The sequence below is a fragment of the Elgaria multicarinata genome, chromosome 4 (assembly GCF_023053635.1).
Source record: "Elgaria multicarinata webbii isolate HBS135686 ecotype San Diego chromosome 4, rElgMul1.1.pri, whole genome shotgun sequence".
In the NCBI taxonomy this organism is placed as follows: domain Eukaryota; kingdom Metazoa; phylum Chordata; class Lepidosauria; order Squamata; family Anguidae; genus Elgaria; species Elgaria multicarinata.
Genome location: NC_086174.1, coordinates 93,828,651 through 93,851,763, shown reverse-complemented (window position 1 = coordinate 93,851,763; position 23,113 = coordinate 93,828,651). Strand labels below are relative to the sequence as shown.

The 23,113-nt window shown below is 42.1% G+C and overlaps 1 protein-coding gene across 2 annotated transcripts; it reads right to left on the bottom strand.

Moving 5' to 3' along the window:
- Positions 1 to 1,515: 1,515 nt before the first annotated feature.
- On the bottom strand, positions 1,516 to 22,761 carry OSTM1 (osteoclastogenesis associated transmembrane protein 1). 2 transcript variants are annotated; one of them, XM_063124822.1, is made up of 6 exons: positions 22,277 to 22,761; positions 18,806 to 18,920; positions 11,893 to 11,990; positions 8,261 to 8,422; positions 6,135 to 6,300; positions 1,516 to 4,456 (listed from the first exon to the last, which is right to left on the bottom strand). In XM_063124822.1, the coding sequence occupies exons 1-6, from the start codon at positions 22,640 to 22,642 to the stop codon at positions 4,401 to 4,403; spliced, it is 963 nt and encodes a 320-aa protein (XP_062980892.1). In that variant the 5' UTR covers positions 22,643 to 22,761; the 3' UTR covers positions 1,516 to 4,400. The 2 variants fall into 2 exon arrangements, with proteins under 2 accessions (XP_062980892.1, XP_062980891.1); XM_063124821.1 differs by having other exon boundaries at positions 22,271 to 22,759.
- Between the last annotated feature and the right edge of the window lie 352 nt (positions 22,762 to 23,113).

Here is a 23,113-nt window from a genome sequence, read left to right as displayed (position 1 = left end):
GGGCAAATGAGATGACAGCATATATTACTTTCAAGCCACAGCAAACCTGTTGTGGTGCCGCCTCCCACCCAGTGTGCGTGGTTTAAAAATCATAACTAGATACAACAGCATGACTTCGAGAAGCCAATCTCTGAACATGCCCAAAGGCACCCCGTCCTGATATCACGGTTTTCTCAAAATCTGGGGGGAGTGTGCACATGGAAGAAAGGGAAGAGCTCTGTGCATGCCCAGAAACAGGCCCGACGAAGTGGGGCACAGTGCCCAGCCTGGGCCTGGCTGAAGCAGTCCCAGCAGGACTGGCAGCCACCTACTGAGGAGCAGCATTGGCAAAGAGAGGAGGAAAGCGCCTCTCAGAGGATCTAGGCACCTGCGGGCCACCAAAGGCATGCTGGGAAGTGTAGTACTAGCATGTAGAGTAACTGATTTTAAATAAAGCATGGATTAGAAAACCAGGTCACTACATGCAAACCAAATCTCATCAAATTAAAAGGTCTTGGCACTGGAAAGCCATTAATGCAGTCACTAGGCAAAAAGGGAAAAAGAAATCCATGAGCAGGGTGCCACAACTAAGAAGGCCCACTATCCAGTTGTCTCCCACCACACCTCAGACAGCGTTCAAAGATTAACATGTTATTCAGGGACTTAGGGTTATGCCTACAACTCCCAGCATGCCTTGGGCGGGAGGGAAAACTTATTGGGCTTTGGTGGCCCTCCCCTGGTAGTGGTCCACCATCCTAGGCCTGAAGGGAGAGTGCTTGGGGCCAGCTGCCTCAGTCGCTAGGCACCATCAAGAGCCAGAGGGAAGGGCGGTGCAGCTCCGGGCCAATTGCCAACAGCAATGACCAAGCTAACCGTCAGTCAGTTTGACCACAGAAGCACCACATCGCAGCCACATGCAGTAGGGGTGTGCATAGACTGCAGCCAGTGGGGCTGGCCACAAGGACAAGGCCCCAATTGGATACTACCCCTTTATTCTCTCAGGTATTGTAATGGTTTGTATTTTAAAATAGTATTGGCTGTTTCAAAGCACCGGAAATTAGTTTTACTTTCCATTTTAATTGCCATTTTAAAGGTGCATTGTACCAATTACATTATTACCTTTACTTGGTTGATTGTATATTTGTTTTGTTTTAAATTATTGTAAGCAGCCCCGGGATAAAAAGTTTGTATAAAAATACCTTAAAATAAATTCAGTATAAAGCAATTTCATATGGTCATATGAGTGAGGTCACAAGCTAGGTGTCTTCCTAGATTTCACATTACTCTTGGATGCCCAATAGCTCATTTTAATTGGCTGCAGTTGATATGCCAGTTACAGCACCTTCTCAGTGATAGGGCCTTGCTTCCACCATTCATGTGTATAGTAATTTAATCTTTTAGCTTCAATTAGTACAACATGCTCTGTGCTGGTAAGTGCAAAAACGTATCTGCATTTCTCAGGACAAGGATGAAGCAGACAGAAAAAACAGATTTCTCCCTGGTATGACAGATACAGTAATCCAGTAACAAAAGTCATTTCCAAGAAACAAATCTTTATTCCATCTGATGATATAAAAAAGCACATTTTCTGCATGATTAATTTTTTGCTGCTTAATTGCTGATTTTTCATGGACTCTAGGTTGAAAAACAAACACTAAAAGGTAGAAAAAGTATCCAGTAAAAAGAGATTTCAATGCACAATATAAGATTTTAAGCCATGTGGAAAACATAGCATTATACCATAAAGTAACAACTTCATAAGTTTAAAAACAAGTTGTGTCTTTCATTCTTTTAAGTTTAAACAAGAAAACAACAAAAATCACATGAGTACCTTCATTTGGCTTAGCAGCTAAGAAAATCATAAAAGCAGTTTTCTTCCAAGTGCTTAACCACTATACCCAAGAGTAATGACTTTGAGACCTACTTAATGTGAATGCGCTCAAAAAGCCACTGCTTATTTGAGCAAATCTGTCATTCTGTAGCTTTCTGCACACACAGCCTCACTCAGCATGAATGAAAGATTGCTTTGAGCTGCTCCCCATCATATGATGCCTCAAATCAATGTAATGCTATTAAGGGCAGCAGTTGCCGAAATCCAAGCATCTTGAAATCTGCATGCAACAGGTACAAAAATAAACATTAAAAAATAGTAACGTGATTTGCCCCATCAGTAACAGACAGATATCTTTAGGTATTAAGCTACATAAAATCCTTATGTAGGTAGGTTGGAAGAATACATGTTCTGCAATATGAAATTCTACTTTATTTGGCCAAACTCCAACACTGCTTAAGTCAGCATACTTTTATTTTAAATCTGCTTAGCCATGCTGATCCAACAGAGCTAACCTGTCACAAATCCTATTACGTAGACTTAAGTAGTTTGTGGATCTCATTAGTACATTGGAGAAACAACTCAAAATCAGTAAGGTCAAGTCAAGTTGATTAGGGAAGTCTCTACCACTCTGACAATCTAATGAATCTTTTATTTTTGCTTCTTATTTGCTGATATTTTCCATGGACGGTTGGTTAAAAAGTAAACACTAGAAGGTATGGGAAAAGTCCAATGCTTTAATTATTAGAGTGCAAAGTAGCGGCCTAGTTCTAAAAACTGCTGCACCAGCAAATGAACGATTTGGATAGCAAGACCCAACTAGAGAGTCTTGATAAAATATGATATGCCATAGTTGTCAACACCAGTATTTAGGGTTGTGGTGGACCTGCTTCACAATCCATATAAAGATCTAGTTCTTGGGTGTAAGGTCTCAGAGCATAACGTTGTGGAGGTGGAACAAATTAGACTCCTGTTCATCAGACTTAGAAAAAAGTCCTGCTTGAAGAGCCCTTTGCTTCCTTTTCTCTGTCACCCATTTTCTTTTTCTGTTGAGATTGTGAAGAGACTGTTCTCCCCCCTTGGGACATGGAAGAGCAGAGAGATGTTCCCCTTGCCCATTTTTGTCCTCTTAAAAAAGGAATTCCTTTCATTGATTTAAGTTCTACCACAAGTTTAGACCCTGAGAGTCTGAGATCCTAGATGTCTGAACCATGTTTTCAGATCTTCTTAAAACAGAAAAATCAATGTGCCTTCTTTGCTACTAAAATACTATCATATTTAGAATTTTTTAAAGAACTGTACCAAGAAAAATCCACTACTTTTCATAAAATATATGTAAACCCCTTTTAGATCTTAGGCCCAAACCAACTCTGGCCAAATAATTCAGCATCTCCAGTGATTTGTTTTTAACTTAACTTCCCTGAGGCAATATATACAAAAAAATAGCAAAATACTGTTATAATTCTAATAAATATGTTATTCTATGCACTGTTAAATATAAAGCCAGTCCGTAAAGACTAACATTAGGAACAGATGAGGAAATTAACTCACTTAACAATGGGGCTATTTGCACAACACGACAGCCCACCATGGGTTATTTAAACCATGGTGAGGCTGTGGTGTGTGCAGGGCTCGTATGGTCACTACTTTGAATATGCAAACCACACACACACACACACGTTATGTTGTAAGAAGCTGGCAAATGTGGGCTGTGCAAGAGTTAAACACCCCTTGCATAACCCATGTTTGCGGGGTTCACACAACGCAACAATCCCTGAGTGGGAGTTGCATATGCACCTGGCGCCTACAGGCACGGCACTTTGTCATGGGTTGCCTTAGTTATCACCATCCCCACAGTTTTTGTCATGGGACCTGGCTCATGGTAATAGAGCTTGCTCAAGTATAGCACTCAGGTGATCAGCCTCTATTCACGGCAGTATCAAGCGACAAAGTTTCTGCCAAGGTGGAATTCCATAAATATTACATAATTCAGATGATCAGTAGTTTTGCCATCTATAGTGCCAGCAATAAAGAACTGCAAAATGTCGAAACTATTTAAGTTAACTAATCAGTATTTCAAGAAATGATTTGGTTAGACAGCTAAGATCCAAGATCTATAACCTGAAGTTTCTGAATATTCTTAGCATTTAATGCAGTCATTCTACTTTCATTTTCTGATGACACCTTAAAAAAAAAATCAATGCTCAGGTTACAGACAAACAAGAATGCTACTAATAAGAGGTTGTGAACTTGTAACCTGGAAGTTAAAATTAGACCGTTAGCAATCCAGTGTAAGAAGAATGCACGATAGGAATGTGTCATGGAAACAAGTGCATATTAAAAAGTTACCAATCAGAAAACAAGTGAGATGAAAGCACAAGTATAGAGGGGGGGAAATGGTCTCTATTTCATTTCACACTGGAGGTCAGACACAGCCTCTCAATGGACACCTTTGCCACATCAGTAATGTACCCATCTGAGAGTCACACAGCATTTTGTTCAACATGTTACAATACAGTGCATGGCTAAATCATAATTATCTCTTTCAGAGAAATCAGATCTATCCTGTTGTGTCTTGCATTCTGAAGGCTCAGTTGAATTTTTCCTGGATGTTCACGTAACTGCTATTTGACTGGAACCGCTTAGCTAGAAAAAGAAGAAGAGAGTTAGAAATCCCACAGAAGCAGAGCCCCCTCTCCATTCATAAGAACCCATCTCAGTCGCACAAGAGATTGAAGCCAGCAGGCAAACAGGTCTACTCTCTCATGCCAGAACCCTCTGAGCGAACGGAGCGATTCAGATAAAACATGCAGCAGAATCACATGGTACAGTTTTTCCTGGTTTGTATCAGTTCAGACCATGCCATAGAGACAGGCGACTGGCAGCACAGGGATCACATCTGGCTTCCTAAGTCATTTCTTCTGGCCCTCAACATAGCCTCTAATCTATCATAGGGTTTGTCTAGAGCCTCAGCAGTCATGGCCCTTCTGGCTGCCTTTGGCTGAAGCTGCTCTGATGTTAGGGTCTCAGCTGCTGATTTTCTCTACACATTAGGAGAGACTTCCTAATGGTAAGAGCTGCCGACAGTGGAACAGATGGCTGAGGAGGTGGTGGGCTCTCCTTCACTGGACATACTTGCATATAGGCTGGACAGCCATCTGTCAGAGATGCTGTACTTGCATACTGCATTGCAGATCCCGCTTTGAGCAGGGCCGGGTCTACATAACCTCCAAGATCTGTTCCAACTCTTGGATTCTTACACATGCTGATCAGTTGGCTGTGCTCTATTTTGGGAAATCCATCATCCCTGCTAGACCACAACCCGGTTCCATGACACTGTTTATCAGATTAGGTCACTGTGCCCAACATGTTAAGTAAATGATTTACTGGAAAACAGAAGCTGGTTTTATACATCCGTGGTCAACATACTGCTGGGCCGCTTGTTAAAATAGAGCCTCCTGCCCGTTCCATCTTCCCCCTGCTTCCTCCTTAAGCTCACCCACCACTGTGACAGAGAAGCAGGAGGAGCTCCCCTCATTAGCATCCACTGGTTACTTCCCCTGGCCAGCCACAGCCACTGCAGTCCTTTGGATCAGAGGGGGCTTGAGGCAAACCTTAGCTGCCCATGGCAGCATCCCTTCAGGCAAGAAGGGCAGCCAGACCCCAGGCAGCTTTGCTCGGTTTGACCAACCTCAATGCCACCCACACTGCTGATGTCTCGGCAGGAGGTCTTTTGAGCCTGAGAGCGCACCAAGATGCCAGAGCAACTGGATGCAATGTCACATCCAGCCCAGCTCAGTTCACATCAGGCTGGGACAGTTGTAATGCAGGACCCCAAGAGGCACCGCTCCCAATCATTCAAAGTGGGTCTTTCAAACAATGCTATCCAAGTGCCACTCGCAGAATGTCTTCTGGTCACCACCCACCAATGATATGTACAGGGGTGCAGAACCTCAGGCCTGTGGGACAAATCCAGCCCATCCCTGGGGTTCCCTGGATGGTCGGGCCCCACTTCCCCCCCCAAAACCACCGATTGTTTGGTGGTTTCCTAGCTTTTGATTTCCCCCCATTCTATAAAAGGTTGAAACGCCTCCCCTAAACCTTAGTTACTAGCAGTAAGAGGTTTAAACTAAAATATCCTGATATTTTGGACACACTTCCTTTGCCTTTGACCTCACTCCATTTTGTCTTCACCCCTCCCTGCTATTGGAATGTGTCCCCTAAGAGCTGTTCTGAAATTAAATTTGGCCTTTGGCCTGAAGCAGGTTGAACACTCCTGATATTAAAGGTAAACCCAAGAGTAAAGATTTGGCCATTTACTTACTCATAATCAGGATACGTTTTTTCTGCTTTGAGTGAAGGAAGCTACTCAGGTAGAAAACAACTGGTAAAAAGAGAATAAATGAAGAAACTGCAATCACTGGCACAGTATCGCTGCACGGGAGGGAACAATTGAAAGTTGTGCTCCAAAGCCTTCGTGTGATGTTCATCTAATAAGGAGAGAATTCATAGCTTAAAAAATAAAAATAAAAAAACCTTGTCCATCGTGAGAAGTCATCAATATTTGTGCAGACACCAACAGGTTCCGCATTGAATGCGCTCCAGAGCTTCTATCATTTTATGAGCACAATTTGAACAACTTGGGTGCTAGACATCCAAGGTATTCCTCCCTCAGCTAAGTCCTTTGTGATCTCTAAGGGTACTCTTTTAAGTATAACACCCCATAAGCCAAGTTAAATGCCTGTATAGGTGCATTTTTTGTTGCTCTGACACTGGAATTTCCCTCCCCTGGAGGTTATATTAGCCACACTCCAACTATCTCATAAAGCAGAGCCTCTTTAATTCAAGAAAGCATGTATTGGTTAGGATAAACAGCTTTTATGAATACATGCTTTCTTTTCAAAGAAAGGCTTGTAGAGGGGGGAATAAACACTTGGCTGATACACATCAAGTATCATGAGAAAGCCCGTAGTGTCCAAAAATGAAAGAAGTCGTTAACAACAGTAGCTCATGGATTTCCAATTCTAAGGGCCTTGCTAGACCTACCAGAAAATCCATCTGGGAGGAGGGGCGACGGCGCGCTACAGCTAGCGCGCGCCGTCGCCCTTTTCCACATGTCAACATGCGACGAGGCAAGGGAAAGCCCCGTCATGTGCTCCGCTTTTCCGCCGTTTAAAGGGCCATGTGCGCAGGAGCGCACTGCCGGAAAGGTAAGTGCTTTTTTTAAAAAATAAAGGGTTCCCCGCTCCCCCTGATTTCCCCCACACACGATGTGTGATGCCCCCCGCCCACTCGCTCGCCCGTCCTCCCCCCGTCCGCCATGCCCTGTCCCCCGTCCCCGTTCTTCTTCTCCCCCCCATCCGCCATGCCGTCCCCGTCCGTCATGTCCGATGCCCCCTCCACGCGCCCCCGTGATTCCCCCCCCCGGGCCGATGGGCACAGCGCTCCTATGGAGCGCTGTGCCCAGTCCTTGGCTTCTCCTGGCTACTCGCAAGTAAGCGAGCAGCCGGGAAAAGCCACGGAAGTCACTGCGGAAAAACTGGGCCATAAGTGAATCCACTTATCCCGAGTTAAGGGAGGCGTTAGCCCGGCCTGACCCCGGAATCCCCTGTGCGTCATCTGGATGCACAGGAGGGAGACCGGGCCTCACACCACGCTAACGCCTCATCTAGCAATGGCCTAAGTTCTCCCAAGTCTCCACTTAGCAATGTGACCCCATAACTGCTCAGTCACCACTGTGTCAGAGGAGCTACAGCAATGGCAACCAAAAGGCCATGGCACCCTCGCCTACAGGCTCACTGGAAGATCAGTCTGGTACAGAGAGAACTGAAAGGTTAGAGGTCAAGAGAATACAAAGTGGAGGTCAGAGAAATACAAAGCAATTTTTCTGGTAAAACGAACACACATTCCTTACTAGTAGGCCCTTAACAATGTTAGTTGCAATTTTGATTTCATTAAGGTTATTACAGCCCTGAGATGATATACGCAGAATAGGAAGAAGGATACATGTTTTTAAAATGCTTCCTATCCTTTCTCCACAAAAAACGGAAAGAGACAATATGAATTCAGCCAAACTACCCTTGCACCACAACCCTAAATATTGGTGCTGATAATGATGGCCTATCCTCTTTTATTAAAACACTCTAGTTGGGTCCTGCCAACCAAATTGTTCATTTGCAGGTGCAGCACTTTTATGGACTGAGCCATGAGTTTGCACTGTATTGTACTGCATGGAATTGCATTATTGGATATGTTCACCATTCTTATGACTCTGATTACTACATCTTCATTATCATACTTCCTTACGTATTATTACACCTTGAGTATCTGTTTGAAAGACATTAACATTTTAAAATGTACTCAATTAATTACTAATCCAACAGGTAAGGCAGAAGATAATAAGAGAGGGTAGGAGACGCACAACATGAAATGAATGAAAACAGAACTTACTGCATCTTCAACATCAATACACAAATTGGACTGTTCTTCAGATTCATCTTCCTGGCCACTCTTCTGCATTTTGTTGTACATGACATTGAGGGTTTTGTATGTTGCATTACACTTCTTGCATACTTCGGTGTAGTTACTTGATAGCAGATCGTCTTCCTGCCGCTACAGAAATAATCAGATTTTTTTAAAAACTAATGGATCTAGATTAGAGTTGATTCTGAAGCATGATCCAAGATCATGAATATAATCAAACTGGCCCATGTTTTCAGATGAAAGCCTCTCAGGGGAATTCAAAACACACCATAATCACTTTTCCTCTGCCACATCTATTCACAAAACCAGGAAGGACAGTCAAATGAAGCTTTAGCTTCCCAGGTGGGTTTGCCAGTGCTTTAATTCAGTGACCTCATATACCCAACAAGATCCCAATAGATCTGATATTCTGAACAACAGAGGAATCCGAACTCTCAATTCTGACAGGCTGGAAAAGATTAGGATAGAATGGCCCCCGTATGCCCATGGAAACTCTACAGACATTGATCTACATTTGGCAGTAGGTTTTGAAACAGGTCATTCTGGAACTGGGCAGAGGCCACCTTAGATCTGCTGCATCGAACACCCCTTTGCTGCCCTGAGGAGCCCCAGGATTGGATTCCTCAGTTATGGCAGCCTGGGGCAGCCTTAGGTGCTCCCAATGAATCCAATGGTGTTTATTTATTAAAAGAACTGGCAGAATGTGGGGGGGGGGAGAGAGAGAGACTGCCATCCCCACCACTTGACCAACATTTATTTGGGGTGTGGAAATGTATTATTTATTGGGGGAGGAGTATAAAACCAATAAAATCTTGTATATCATGTCAGATATAGCTTCTGCAAACATGATGCTTAGTAGAAATTAGAATGTAACCTTATTGGCTCACTCGACAAGCAAGAATTGGGATGACCTTTTTTTTTTTAAAAAAAAAAAAAGCATTGACACCCCCCTTAAACTAATTATTGCCCACCACCACCATTCTCTCACTGTATAACAGGCAGGTGAATGGAAAAAGGGGAAGTTAATATATACCACATGCAAGTACAGGAAACTCATCATTTGTGTTAGAGTGGTGCCTAAAGAGAAAAGGATGTTTTAGCTTAAATCAAAGAAGCAGGTGAGTTAAGAGGAAGCTGTGCGGAAAGGGCATGTTTTGGATGCAGATAGATGCTCTACTTCAAGAATGCACTAAATAGAAGCTTATTTGTAGGGCTTTGGGTGAACTTCATTTGTATGTTTTCAAGCTGTCAGTATACCCATTTTTGTCCAACTTCTGCTATTCTTTTCATTTACCTCCTGCTGACAACACTCATTATTCAATAGCTACTGACTATTCCAACATAAATGCAGAACAGTTACGCTAATGACTGTACATCAACAATAGGTGGTTTGTTTTGGTATCACAGAACCCATCACAACAGCACATTTTTAACATTTGATACTTTGATCAACAATTAAAAAAAAGAAGACATACATGCACTGAAAGTTATCTACATTTTTCTTTATTGAGAATGTGATTTTAGACACAGAATTTGCTAATAGGATCATTTAAACATACACAGTCTTGAACTGGCAACCAACATTAAGCATTATAAGGACATGAGCTGCCAAATACACCAACCTGGGAGCATTTTCTACAGAAAGCAATGGCACAGAAGAGCCCTGCTGGATCAGACCAAGGGTCCATCTAGCCCAGTATTCTGTTTCCACAGTGACAAACCAGTTTCCCACTGGAATCCCACAAGCAGGACATGAGTGCAACAGCACCTTTCCACCCATGTTCCCCAGCAAATGAAGTACAGAGGCATAATGCCTGTCATACTGGAGGTAACATATACCCATATACCCTTCTCCCCATAAATTTGACTCATCTCCTTATATCACTTCTCCTCTCCTCCCTTGTCCGCCCCCTCCCAAAATTTAGTCTGAAGGATCTCCTGATCCTCTGGAGCAGGTTCTGAGGGCACATGGAAGGGCTCTTCTCATTCCACTGACCAAAACCATTCCATCAGTGGGATGTGCTAATTGCATTCCACACTCAGCCTGCATTCATCCAAAGTACCAAATATTTGACACTTCCCCTCATAGGAATGTTGGGAGTAGGGCTTGCATGCATGGCCAGACGCCCTCTTTATGTGTTCATTTTGACTGCCTGAAGTAAGCTTCTTCCTGCCCCCTGCCCCCCCACACACACCTAGTCATCTCACTAACTCCGTTAACTGTCTTTGTCCGTCTTTTCCTCTAACTTCTCAACTGACAATTGCCCACCTGTCACTCACCTAGACTCTGCCCACCATTCCATTTCACGTATCTTAAGCTAAAAAAATCAAACAAGATCCAGTATTTTACATTCTTAATTATATGAATGGGGCTTTTAAAAGGAAACAAAGAATTTGCTTCTGAGATGGTGACAGCAGCAAGGGTACTTTACACACACAAAATGGAGCCTAGAAGCTGAACCTTAATTGAGAGAACAGGTGGAAAAGCTGTAGGACTTCATTCATTATTATTTTTATTTGTATCCCCTTTCTAGCCCCCACCACCGCCCATGACAGTCAAGTGACTTGTGGCTAAATTAACACATTATATCAAAATAAAAGGAGAAAAAAGGGAAATAACTTTATTATAAAACTAGCATCACATCAGTGAATATTGGAAAAAAGCTGGAAGTATTTGTACCCTGAAAGGCAGGATATCAGTTATAGCAATATAATAATGCATTAAATCTGAATATGCAGTGCTGCTTTTCAAGATTTTGATATTTCAATTTTTTTTGTATTTATACAATAGGAATAAGACAAAAACATCCTGTTCAAGCAAAAAGGATACGTTTGGCATTTCTCTACAGGAAATGCATCAAGAGGAAAACTTGGCAAAACCAAACCAGAGCAGAGGTCTGGGATTTGACTAAAATTCTTATGAAAGCCAGAGAAACCATTTTAGGCTTGGGGCCTTCATTTAATCATCATCCTTCTGGACAGTAAAACAGTTCAAATGCCATGAATTACACTATTAATTTTTTGGGTGCAGATCTAAATTAGATTTAGGGTATAAACGGAAATATGAAAGCCTACAATGGGATGCACAATTGCTCCAACTTAAGTATATTGTTCCCAAGAAGACTGTGGCATCTTTCCAATATAAAAGGGGATACTAGATTAAAATAATTTTAACAGTTCATATTGAAACACAACTTTTTAAATGTATTCAGATAGCTAGGCGTCTATGGCTAAATTCAAACTATAACAAAATACCAGAAGACCCATATAGTTAAATCAGGAGGTGACAAGGCCCAGAATAAGGAAAGAAAGTGATTTACTATATGCAGAGATTACACGACTCTTCCTATATAATTACTAACTATTGTGAGACCAAAACAGCGCCATAATTGCATATGAAATGGAGGTGAACATTAATTAGAATGCATTTTGTTCTCTCAGTTGTGAACACCTGCGTTTTAAAGATAATTGTTCTACCTGCCTAAACTGCATAAGAGTTTGCGAATTATATTCGCCGCATCTTGCTTTGGAAAAAATAAAACATTTTCACTACACAATTAGAGGGCTCAACTGTACCCTTATACAAACCATATAAGTACCTGGAGGTTGTGTTCAAAGCATGCCAGAGATTCATTGAATAAGGCCAGGAACTTCACTGTATCATTCGATAAGCCTTCACTGTTTTTCTTTAAGCAATCTGTGAAAGAAAATATAGAAATGACAATAAACCCCCAGTATATTATGGACTGTTATAGGCCAAGGGTTCTTTTGTTTTTTGAGATTTGAGCCATTCAGATTTTATTATATTTATTACTATACTTATTATAATGATTTATATAGGACCATCTAAGTACATGGCACTTTACAAAGAAAATGTTTGACAGGTCTCTACCCCAAGGGACTTACAATCTAAAATAGCCCCAGAGAAACAACAGAAAAAGGGAGGGGATGAACACCTAGTTAAAGCAGGAGAAGGATATGAGATTGCTTCCATTACATGCACATTGCTTTGTTACAAAAAGGCGTGGGGGTTGATTATCTTCCCAGTGAAGGTGAGTTTTGAGGAAGGACTTAAAGGCATTGAGAGGTGGTCTCACAGGGCATTCTGGGAGGAAGTTCCAGGCATAAGGGCCAGCAAGGGCATATGTAGGGTGGGGGTTGCTCCAGGAGAAAGGAACCTGTAGAGGGCTGAAAGTGGTGGAACTTGACGAGCAAAGATCACAGGAAGTGATGCGTTGGGAAGTATGCACAGGGAGATAGGAAGGGGCAAAGCTTCAGATGGAGGGCTTTGAAGGCAAGGAGAAAGCACAAATATTAGACAGCAGTTGGAGAAAGGAGATTGGATGGAGGGCAAAAGATTATTATTATTATTATTATTATTATTATTATTATTTATATAGCACCATCAATGTACATGGTGCTGTACAGAGTAAAACAGTAAATAGCAAGAGGTAAAAGTGGGTGCCAACAGCATAGAGATGATACTGAAACCCATGAGATTATATAATTAGTGTTTGAATTAACTGGCCTTGATGATATGAAGAAAATGAGTTTGTAACTAAGAGTGTTTGCCTATGAGTTTCTACGCAACACAACAGATGCTTCACCCTAGATTGATGGTGCTATATAAATAAATAATAATAATAATAATAGATTATGAAAAAAACTTTGTGAAAAATGTAAACTGAAAGAAAATTAAGGGAGAGAGAGAGAGATGAACTACATATTTCAAAATTATGTCCAAATTATAAGGGGGGGGAATTGCCTGCTCTGTACATTGTTTCAAGATATTCCGAGGCTACCTCCTATAATTATCCTAAAGTATCTCCTAAAAGAGATCTTTGACATGTTTTTAATGTCATTCAGTGCAGGCTGGTGGCTACAGTGTCAGTGGGGCAGTAAATCCTGAACACTCTGGGTTTCAGTCAGAATTCTGAAGGAGCTATCCAAAATGCAGAGCATGTTGGAAGGCTCCTTTAGAGTTCTGAGTAATTCTGGCTGAAACCCGGAGCGGATTCACTGGCAAACTGACATCAGAGCCACCAGCCTCCACTGGTGTCATTTTGCTATAGGAAAGGTAAGAATAAAATTATGTCATATAGTTCGCCAAGCATAAGCTCCCACAAAATGGCTGCATTCGTAATGCTACGTTCAACGATCAGTGGCAGAGAGCCTTGAGCTTGTGGGCTCCCCCCTCCCCTCTTTCTCCAGCACAGTCATACGGAGATCAGAAGCCTTCACTTCTGTTTTACATGAACAGCAGTTCAGTGTTACATCCAGTCCTCAAACTGTGGTCAATTATGGTTTGTTGAAACAAGCCAGCTTCAAATCATAGTTAAGATCAAGCACAGTTTGTCCCATTTCAGACATCGAGATATGGCAATTACTCTAAAAGCGAAGCAAAAACTTCTGATCTCCTCCTTGCACCTACACTGGAGGAGGGGGAGCATAACTGAGCACAAACCTCACTTTAGCTCATACCGCATGACGCTAAACTGTGGTTTGGTGTTGCATTCAAACAAGGTCAATTTTTAAGCCTTAATTTACCTTTAAAAAACAGCATATACACTTAGGGCAGTATTCAACAGTGTCATTCTGCTAGCGCAAACCATGTTGCACTGGCAGAAACTAGGTTTCAAGCTATGCACAAGAGAAGAAACCAACTAATGTTTGCGAGAGCAAAAATTGCGAGAGCCACTGTGTGTACACTCAAAAGGAAGCTACAGCCAATCATGACTCCTGACAAGTGTACCCTGCAATACACACACATACACTTTACATTTTAGATACACATTTGAAACATCTTCAGTGTATATCTAAACAATTTACTTATATTTTTAAAATATACTGGAGTACAGTCAGTCTCCCAAGAAGCAAAAAAAAAAGGCGGGGGGGAAACCTATCCCTGCCCCACCCCCACAACCAAAGGATTCATGGAGTAAAACATTTCAGAACAGTCAGCATTTGGCAGCTCTCACACAGCTAGTCTAGCTATGTATGTACATCAAGTCACACAACATATAGCACTGTCATCCTCCTCTCCGCCACCCCAATTTTAAAGTAAGGGCGCACACATTGAGACATACATCATCAATACATTAGTGCCAAAGGAATGCAGCTCACTTGAATATTTACATTTCACACAACTGCATATCAGGTAAGGGACCAAACAACAGCTATTGAATAAGTTGTGCTTCTGTGTTATTCCTATTCTAAAACGGAACTCTGGTATGTTGAAAGTTCAGTCTGGTAAATGCAGTTTGGAACCTTTTAGAATTTTCTACCATCACCTTTCAAACTTAGCTGGACAAGAGACAGAGAGAGATGGGACATTGGGACAACAAGGCCCACTCCATTGGCTAGGCTGTAAGACCAGCTACCATTGGGGGGCCCGTCCCTCCCTGAACTGTTTCCATTCAGCCTGGTCATTATAAGATCTTCTGTGTAACTTTTAAGAATTGGTGCCAGAGCTTGCTTTTTTTCCTCTCCCCTCCCTGTCTCTTTTTCCTTTTATGATGTGTCTAGTGTCTTTTATATCGTAAGCTTGTGGGGGTAGGGACAGTCTTTTTAAAAACCTTGTACAGAACTTAGTACCTTTCTACGCATTTTATAAATAATCATGTTTATATGTATGTCACTTTCCCACAAGATTTGGAAAGCGGCTCGCAACAATATAACATTTCAAAAAATTGATTTTTTTTTAATGACAATATAACAATTCAAAAAACAAAAGAAAAACAAATACAAATAACCATAGTGTCACTCAGTAAATACATAATAAGAATAAATCTCACTCAGTACAGCATGGAATACAACAACAGGAATGAACTGACCTAATCCAACAGCTCGGAACTCAATAGGAGAGAGAATAAAGCCTGACACAGCAATAAAAAACTGCTACAATGAGGCCAAAGTGCTCTCCATTCCCTCAAAGGCAAGACGAGATCCTTTACAATTAACCTACAAACATCCGTTGGCAGCCTCTCATTCATGGCAGTTTTCTTCACAGCCCTCACCTGGGTCCCTTCTCTCTGTCCCTATCATTCACCTGCGGAGGTAAAGATGGCTCGTCCTCCTTCAAGCACCGCATACACTAAAGAGTTTTGATATTACTTGGTCTTCCTCAACCAAGCACCTCTTCCAGCAGTCTTTGGGAGCAGACCATGACCCTGCTCAGATGACACACTAAGCCACAGCAGTTAAGCATTTTGAGTTAAACATTATGGCTTAGTGTGTCATGTGAACCATTCCTAACCACGGCGGCTACATTATGGTTTAAACACACTCAGTAACCATTTGCTGCAAAAGGGTTAACCGCTTAACCATGGTTTAGCATGTTGCCTGAACAGGCCCTTTGGGTAGTATCCAGTGTTAGTTCTATCTTCTATGCAAAGTAGACTGAATAGAACTTAAGTTCCAATCATGTCAGTGGGTCCACTTTACACAGGACTAACACTAGATACGACCCTCTATCAGGCTCTATGGTGGTGGGGCGGGGGTGGGGGAAGAGGTGGAAATGCTCAGCCCCTTAATGGTAATCTCTCTCCACCAAGCACCTCTTAGTAGCAGCAATATTTGCACCCATATTATTATTGTTGTTATTTATTACATATATATACCACCCCATAGCTGAAGCTCTCTGGGCGGTTTACAAAGATTAAAAACATTTAACATTAAAAATCAATATACAAAATTTTAAACCAGAAACTTTTAAAAAGGCACAAGAACAGCCCCTTTCACCCCCAAATTGGGGTTCCTGGGATAATTGGGCTTTAGGCTTCCACGGGCCATAATGCTGCCCATAGGCTGGATGTTGTACATCTGTTTCATTCCTCTCATTAAGAGTCAGTGTAGTGTAGTGATTAGTGTGTTGGACTGGGACTCAGGAGATCTGGGTTCTAGTCCCCACTTGGCTATGAAATTTATAGGGTGACTTTGGGCTTGTCACTGACTCTCAGCCTAACCTACCTCACAGGGTTGTTGAGAGGATAAAATGGAGAAGAGGAGGATCATGTAAGCCACCTTGGGTTCCTTGCAGGAACTCTGTTGTTTTATACTGTTGTTTTTATATTTTTGATGGTTTAAAATTTTGTATACTTTTTAACGTTCACTGTTTTTAACTTTTGTAAACCGCCCAGAGAGCTTCGGCTATGGGGAGGTATATAAATTTAATAAATAAATTTAATAAATAAATAAAAAGGCAGGATATAAATGTAATAAAATACATAGATGATTTGCAGCCCTCCAGATGTTATTGGACTTGAATTCCCAGCAGCCCCATCCAGTATCACTATCATCCAGCATGGCCTACTGTCATGGGTGATGTGAGCTGGAGCCAAGCCACATTGGAAGGGCCACAGATTGCCCACTCCCGCACTAGAGGAAAATAAGCTATCACTGAATATTTGTGCAAGTTCAAGACTTGCACACCTCTTGTGCAAGACTTGTACAAATATTTACACAGAGGCTAATCATGGAGGCTGCTTTTAAATTTTTGAGCCATCCTATTCCTTTCTCCTCCCTACATTGCTGTTTTTGCCTAAGCCTTGCTCTCCAGTACCTTTTCTGAAATGATCATGAAATAGGCTTCTGCATCCTGCAGGATCAGAAACAGGCTTGTGCATTCACATCCAACCCAAGAGCTCGTTCCGATCCTATTGAACTGTCTGGATCTGTTTCACTGATGCAGAAGTATAGGTATTGCATATGATTAGAATTAATTTGACACCTATCAGTTGGTCTCATTATTAGGGGAGAGCTTTTTGACATCATTTTAGAAAAAAACACAAGTTAAATCAGTTTTAGTCACCTTAGTAGTAAAATGGGCAAAGACCAAAGTTATTCTGTTCCAGCCAGGAATAAAATTAACTAAAAACTGCATGTGTTAAAAAAGAACTGTGGAAGCATTCAAACCAAATCCAGACATATTGATTGTACACAGCTCTCTTGCCTTAGAAGGGACCAAGTTGAGTACCACAACAAGCCACAACAGAGCTGAGGTTGGTTAGGTTTGACCAGTTTCCCCAGAGAACAGCAAAAGAGATGGCAGAAAGGAAAGCCTAAGGAATAACTAAAATAAAAAAAAATGTGTATATCACCTTTCTCCCATAAAATTGGATCTAATATAGTTAACATCATAAAAACAGCCATTAAAAAAGCCAAACAAGTTACTATTAAGCACAATAACAGGAACATCAAAAACAAACACAAAAAGCTAAGGTAGCAGTTAAAAAAAACAGCAATAGAAACAAAGAAGAAACCCACAAGCAATAAGTTACATTGCATTTATTGTATTTCTATTACAGCTTTCTGAAGACAGGCAAAGCAATTTGCAAAAAGTTCAGAAAATAAAATCCATAATCAAATAAAAACATAGCAAATCATTAAAATCATTAAACCCCCTTCAAAGATTTTAATGCAAATGTAAATAGTTCCCAGTCCCTTCAAATAGAAGCAGAAGCACATTATTAATTATCAAATAGCTCAATACTATATTATAATACTGTATATTAACTTTTTTTTTTTTAAAAAAAAGCACTTCTCTGATCATCATCATCATTTGAAATTGTCCATCAAAAACCTGGATGAACAGAATAGATCTTGGTAACTTTTGGACACAACAATGAACTATGAATTCTGGCTTATTAAGCCACAATGTGAGCAAATAACATGCTAGTGTATGCAGCCTGTTTACTCCTGCTTCAACTCTCCCTTCATACAAAAAGGTAAACAAACCAGGCACCGATAGCTTAGTGCAATGCCTGAACTCAGGATTGTGGCTTATTGCATCCAAACAAGCCAGGTTTGTAAGGCAGCTTTAAACCAAGGTTTTTTGTTGATTTACAAAACCTGTCTTCTTTGGGTGCCAGAGATGATAATTCTGGATTCAGATGACCTGCTAAGCTATCCATGCTGGGTTTACCCACTCGTGCAAAGGGAGAAGTAAATGTGCTATGTTCATATTGTTTTAATAAGCCAGCATTTTGGGTTTACTGTTACGTGCAAATACGTCCTTTGTAGGTTAACTAAAACAGTGAAGGGCCAGGAAGTTCCCCCTTCGGAAGAAGTTCCACAGTCAGGGTACAACACACAAAAGCCCTCTCTGTAACCACTATCTACCTGACCTCTCAGGCAATGTATCTGAGCCTCACTTCTCTGTACAGCACCATGTACATTGATGGTGCTATATAAATAAATAAATAAAAATAATAGCAAGGGTATTTAGAAAAGGGCTTCCAATAAGGATCTCAGCTGCTCATCTGGGAGTAGGCAATCCTCCAGGTATCCAAATCCAGATCCTGGCTTTAAAGGTCAGAATCGGCACTTGCACTCAACTAAGGCAGTATTTGTATAAGGTAAAGGCACACGGGGCGAGGGGGACTTTAATTATTCCTAGAACCCATCAACTCCTATACTCAATTTTCAATGAGGAAACATGTTAAGGATCTGCTTATTTCCAACACAAATAGGTAGTATGTAGAAAGCAGGCAAGACAGTTGGCCAAGTACTTACTTGCGCAGTTTGCTTTCGTCCACGTGTCAGTAAAAAATCTAGACAGGATCACAACTATCTGGAGCCTATCCGACATCAAGAGGCTTTGGGCACAATTGTTACTCTCAGTAGTGTTCTGAAAAGGGGGAGAAAAGTAATAAATTGTTATACATACAGATAACAACAATTTCTTTAGCTTCACCAGTACATAGAGGTCAAGGCCAGATTATCAGATTTATTTATTTTTCCACCCAGCAGGAGATATGTGGCTGCCTTTGAACAGATTGTGTAGCTCCAAGACTTCCACAGAACACAGAAGAAAATCTCTAAAAAACACAGCATCATAGGGCTGGATACAACTCAGGAAACCAAAACTTGGAATTCCAATGCTAATCTAGCAAAGGCTGGATTCTTTATGCAACAGTCCCCTAAAAATCAACTCACATCATTCAGACCATGGCAGGCCTCAAACAGAAAGGAGGAATCAAGAACTATTCTATGATGTCAGATAAATAAATTCCTAATACCAGCTTCTGGAATCAGCTATGCACACAGGAGTGAAACAACTACTTCTCCATTTCTAGGCAAAATCTGCACTGTCCTCAAAAGCTTTTAGTGGTATTTAAGGGGGGGGGGGAATTACAGGGGCTGGGTTTTTTGTTTTAATCTTGGTGCTCATTTGTCATTCTAACTTTTGGAGTTTTATTCATGTTTTTAATTTATGTTATTCACATTGAAGACACTTGACAAAAAAATAGGGTATAAATCCTGTAAACAAAAAGTTTCATGGTTCAAGTAGAAGTGACTTTAGGAAGATATAAACAGAACTTTCCAGAAGGGAGGCTCTACCTGGAATGCTGTATTTCTACAAAGAGTTCTTGATTTGGCCCTCCCATCCACCTCTACTTGAATTAGTTGAAACACCTTCTCCTGTACCAGTTCACCTGATCACCATTATCTGAGCCTCACTTCTATGGGCATATTCTGATGACAAAAACACAATTCATGGTGGGTTAGCATGTCATGTGGTGGGAGAACTTCATTCCCATGGTGGGCAGACGACCCACGCTTGCTAATCTTTTCCTGCAAGATGCTTAGCAGGCGTCCATGGTGCTTTCCCTGTCATCTGATGGGAACCCCACAGCAACCATGGAGTCCAGAGGTAAAAGCAGCCACTACTTCCAGCAACACTCTTGCTGCCATGGACTGTCTCTATGGTCCGTGGCCATTTTTTTCCATTTCCCAAATAGAGCAGCTGCCACCCACCCGTTTAGCGGCATGTAGAGGATGGCAGGATGCACGGTTAAACTAAGTGACAGTAAGTATTCTAACCACGGAAGGTTGGGTAGTAGAACCACAGGGCACAGCATGTTTCTGCGATCCTGTGGCAGGGGCCCTGGCAGGGGTTAGTGTGCCACTCCACACCACGTTTCCTCCACCCACCCACCCACTCCTCTAACTGGGGTGTCCCTCTGAGAGATACAAGAGGCTATTCAGTGGTGGCTCCCTGACTATTTGAAATGTCCTCCCCAGGAAACTTCACCTGGCATGTTGCTCTCATTTAGTGCCATGTAACATTTCTATTTTTTCAGGCATTTAACGAGTTTAAAAACAATCTTTAAGCCTTTAAGTAAGATTTTATGGCTATTATATCTTTTACTGTTGCCCATTTTTGGGGTGCATTTTTGTTACTTTTTATTGAAAACTTTAGGTTTTATAGTTATGAGAGGGGTGGGCTGGATTTACTTCACTTTTTCCTAAACAAACATCTGCCAAAATCCACCAACCTTTGGATTAAAGAATTCTGGACCCAGGACTTTGTTTTGAGTATCAGAACTTAATGGACCTCACAATCCTGCACAAAAATCCACTCCTGGTTACCAACAGGGCAGGAAATGTTTCATTTTGTTGGTGCTATTGCTAAACAATTGAGAATAAAAAATCCTTTCTGATCTATTGCTTATCACACAGAGTTCTACCAGTAGATTCAGAGCTACCTTGTTCCCACCTCTGTTTTATTATGTATTTGTTGACTGCCCTAGGAACTCTTGTAGTTGAAGGAGCAGGGTATACATTAAATAACACAAAATAAAATATCTTTCAGTGATACAGTCTTCCCAGGCGCATACTACATGCCTTTTCTTTCTGCAGGTTCTTTATAATATTGTACAAATATAGCCTTACAGTAGGCCTTACCTCATCCACAAATGAAGGGCTATACCCCATTTTAAGTCTGATTCACCAAGACTTGCCTTCCACTGAAGAGGGCAAACCCTTTGTGTCTGACAGCAGAAGATACAGACTGCAAACATAAGAGTATCCCATTCTACAGTAACATTTTCCATGCATTTCTATAACCTGTGAACTGATTTTAAGGCACATGTGACTAACTGAACAGAGTGATGAAATTAGTCAGAAACATACTTATTTTCCAGCCACAACAAGACATCTCTATTTTAAGTTCCTGCTGATCCGATGAAATGACAGGTCTACTCAGAGACCAGGCTTGCATGTAACAGCGGCAAATCATTAGTTACTTAACCTGTGATTTGCCGCAGCGCATGCCAGGCACATTCCGCAGACTCTTTGATTACTCAGCCTTCAAAGACTGGCTCCATGAAGTCCAAACCCAGACCCTATTGGTTAAACATCCCACAGTTAACCGAACTACTAATTGCAGGTTGACTGTGCGTAGAAGAGTACATGGCCGCTGCGGCCCTCACCTGGTTTATCCACCAGTTCCTTTCTCACCTTTTATTTATTTATTTATTACATTTTTATAACGCCCAATAGCCGAAGCTCTCTGGGCAGTTCACAAAAATTAAAACCACAATAAAACAACCAACAGGTTTTCCCCCTACTTGTAGAAAGCAGGCCTCTAGTGCTGTCCCAAACCTGCCAGGGAGGGCACTGAGTGCATGTTTAGACAGAAAATGCCCTACAGCTCCCATCATGCTGGCTAGGGAATGCTGGGAATTGTAGGGCTTTTTCCGGCCTATACATGCATAGGATTGCACTCTAGGAATAGTTCCTAATTACTACAGCTTCTGACAAGTTTTGTTCTGGGAACTTGTTTCTAAACAGGCCAGAGTCATAACCTAGTCACGGATTGCTTAACCCAATGCAACAGGCATCCCTCCTTTCAACATATCAGAAATACAATTTCCAGAGGGGCAGCCATGTTAAGCTTTCAACAGCAAAAACAAGACGTCTTGCGGCACCCTAAGGAGGCTAGCAAACTTATTATGGCGTAAGCATTCGCGGAGTAGAAGCGTCCACTCCATCCGGTGCATTTTGATGACCGTGGACTGCGCCAGAATAGTCACGTACTGCAAGACTCTGTCGTTGTTTTATCAGAAATGCAAGCTAAACTAGGAAAGGAGCGAAGCTTGGATCTGGCTACCCTGCCTGCCTGAGTCCCTTTTTCCTCTCCAGCGCAAGGGAAGTCTGGCTAGGTTCCACATGCAAAGGAAGAAGCCCACGCACCCCCACGGCGCCGGTGATGTTGTCGAACCGCTCCGTGAGGTCCCGGTACTGGCGGTAGCAGTTCTGGCAGAGCGTCACAGGCCGGGCGCTCCGCACTAAGCAATCGGTCAGCCTGACGCTGCTGTTGGCGAAGCCCGCCAAGAGTTCCCTGCAGTCCGGCTCCAGCAGGTCCCCCGCGAGTCCCGAGCCCAGCGAAGAGAGGTCCCCCGCCGCCGCCTCCAGCACTTCCAAGGACAGAGCAGGGGCGCGGCCTCCCAAAGCCGTTCCTTCCCAGCCGCTTTGCAGCAAGAAGCTTCGGTTAGGAAGGAGATTCTCCCCGGCGCAGAGGCCCAGCAGAACGCCGGGTAGCAAGAGGAGCGAGGCCCAGTTCATGGCCGCTGCTGCTGCTCGCTGCGCCCGAAGAGGAAAAGAAGGACGATGCCCAAGAAGAAAGGAAAGCGGCGGCTTCTTCCGAGCACGGCGGTTACCAGAAGCGAGACACGGTCACGTGCAGCGAGGAGAAATGTTGTCAACATTCGGGAACTTGACCCGACGCGGCGTGTCATTGGCTGTTGGGGATTCGACATTCTTTGAGGGGCGGGGCCAAACTGGGTATTTCATTTAGCAGAATTCACCTGTGGAACGAGTAAGATAGGCAACTTACCTTTTTATCTATATATTTTGCCAGAATTAGTTTTATGTAACAGGACTATCTTATCCACAAGGGCTCAGGACGGTAGCAACATCATGCTGCTAGGAAATGTTTTTTTTAAAAAAAGTAGCTTACAAGGATGTAAGTTTCCGCACTCACCACTAAAATTCTTACTTAGCTCTGGTCAAAAAATTCCGTAGGCTTCGATCATT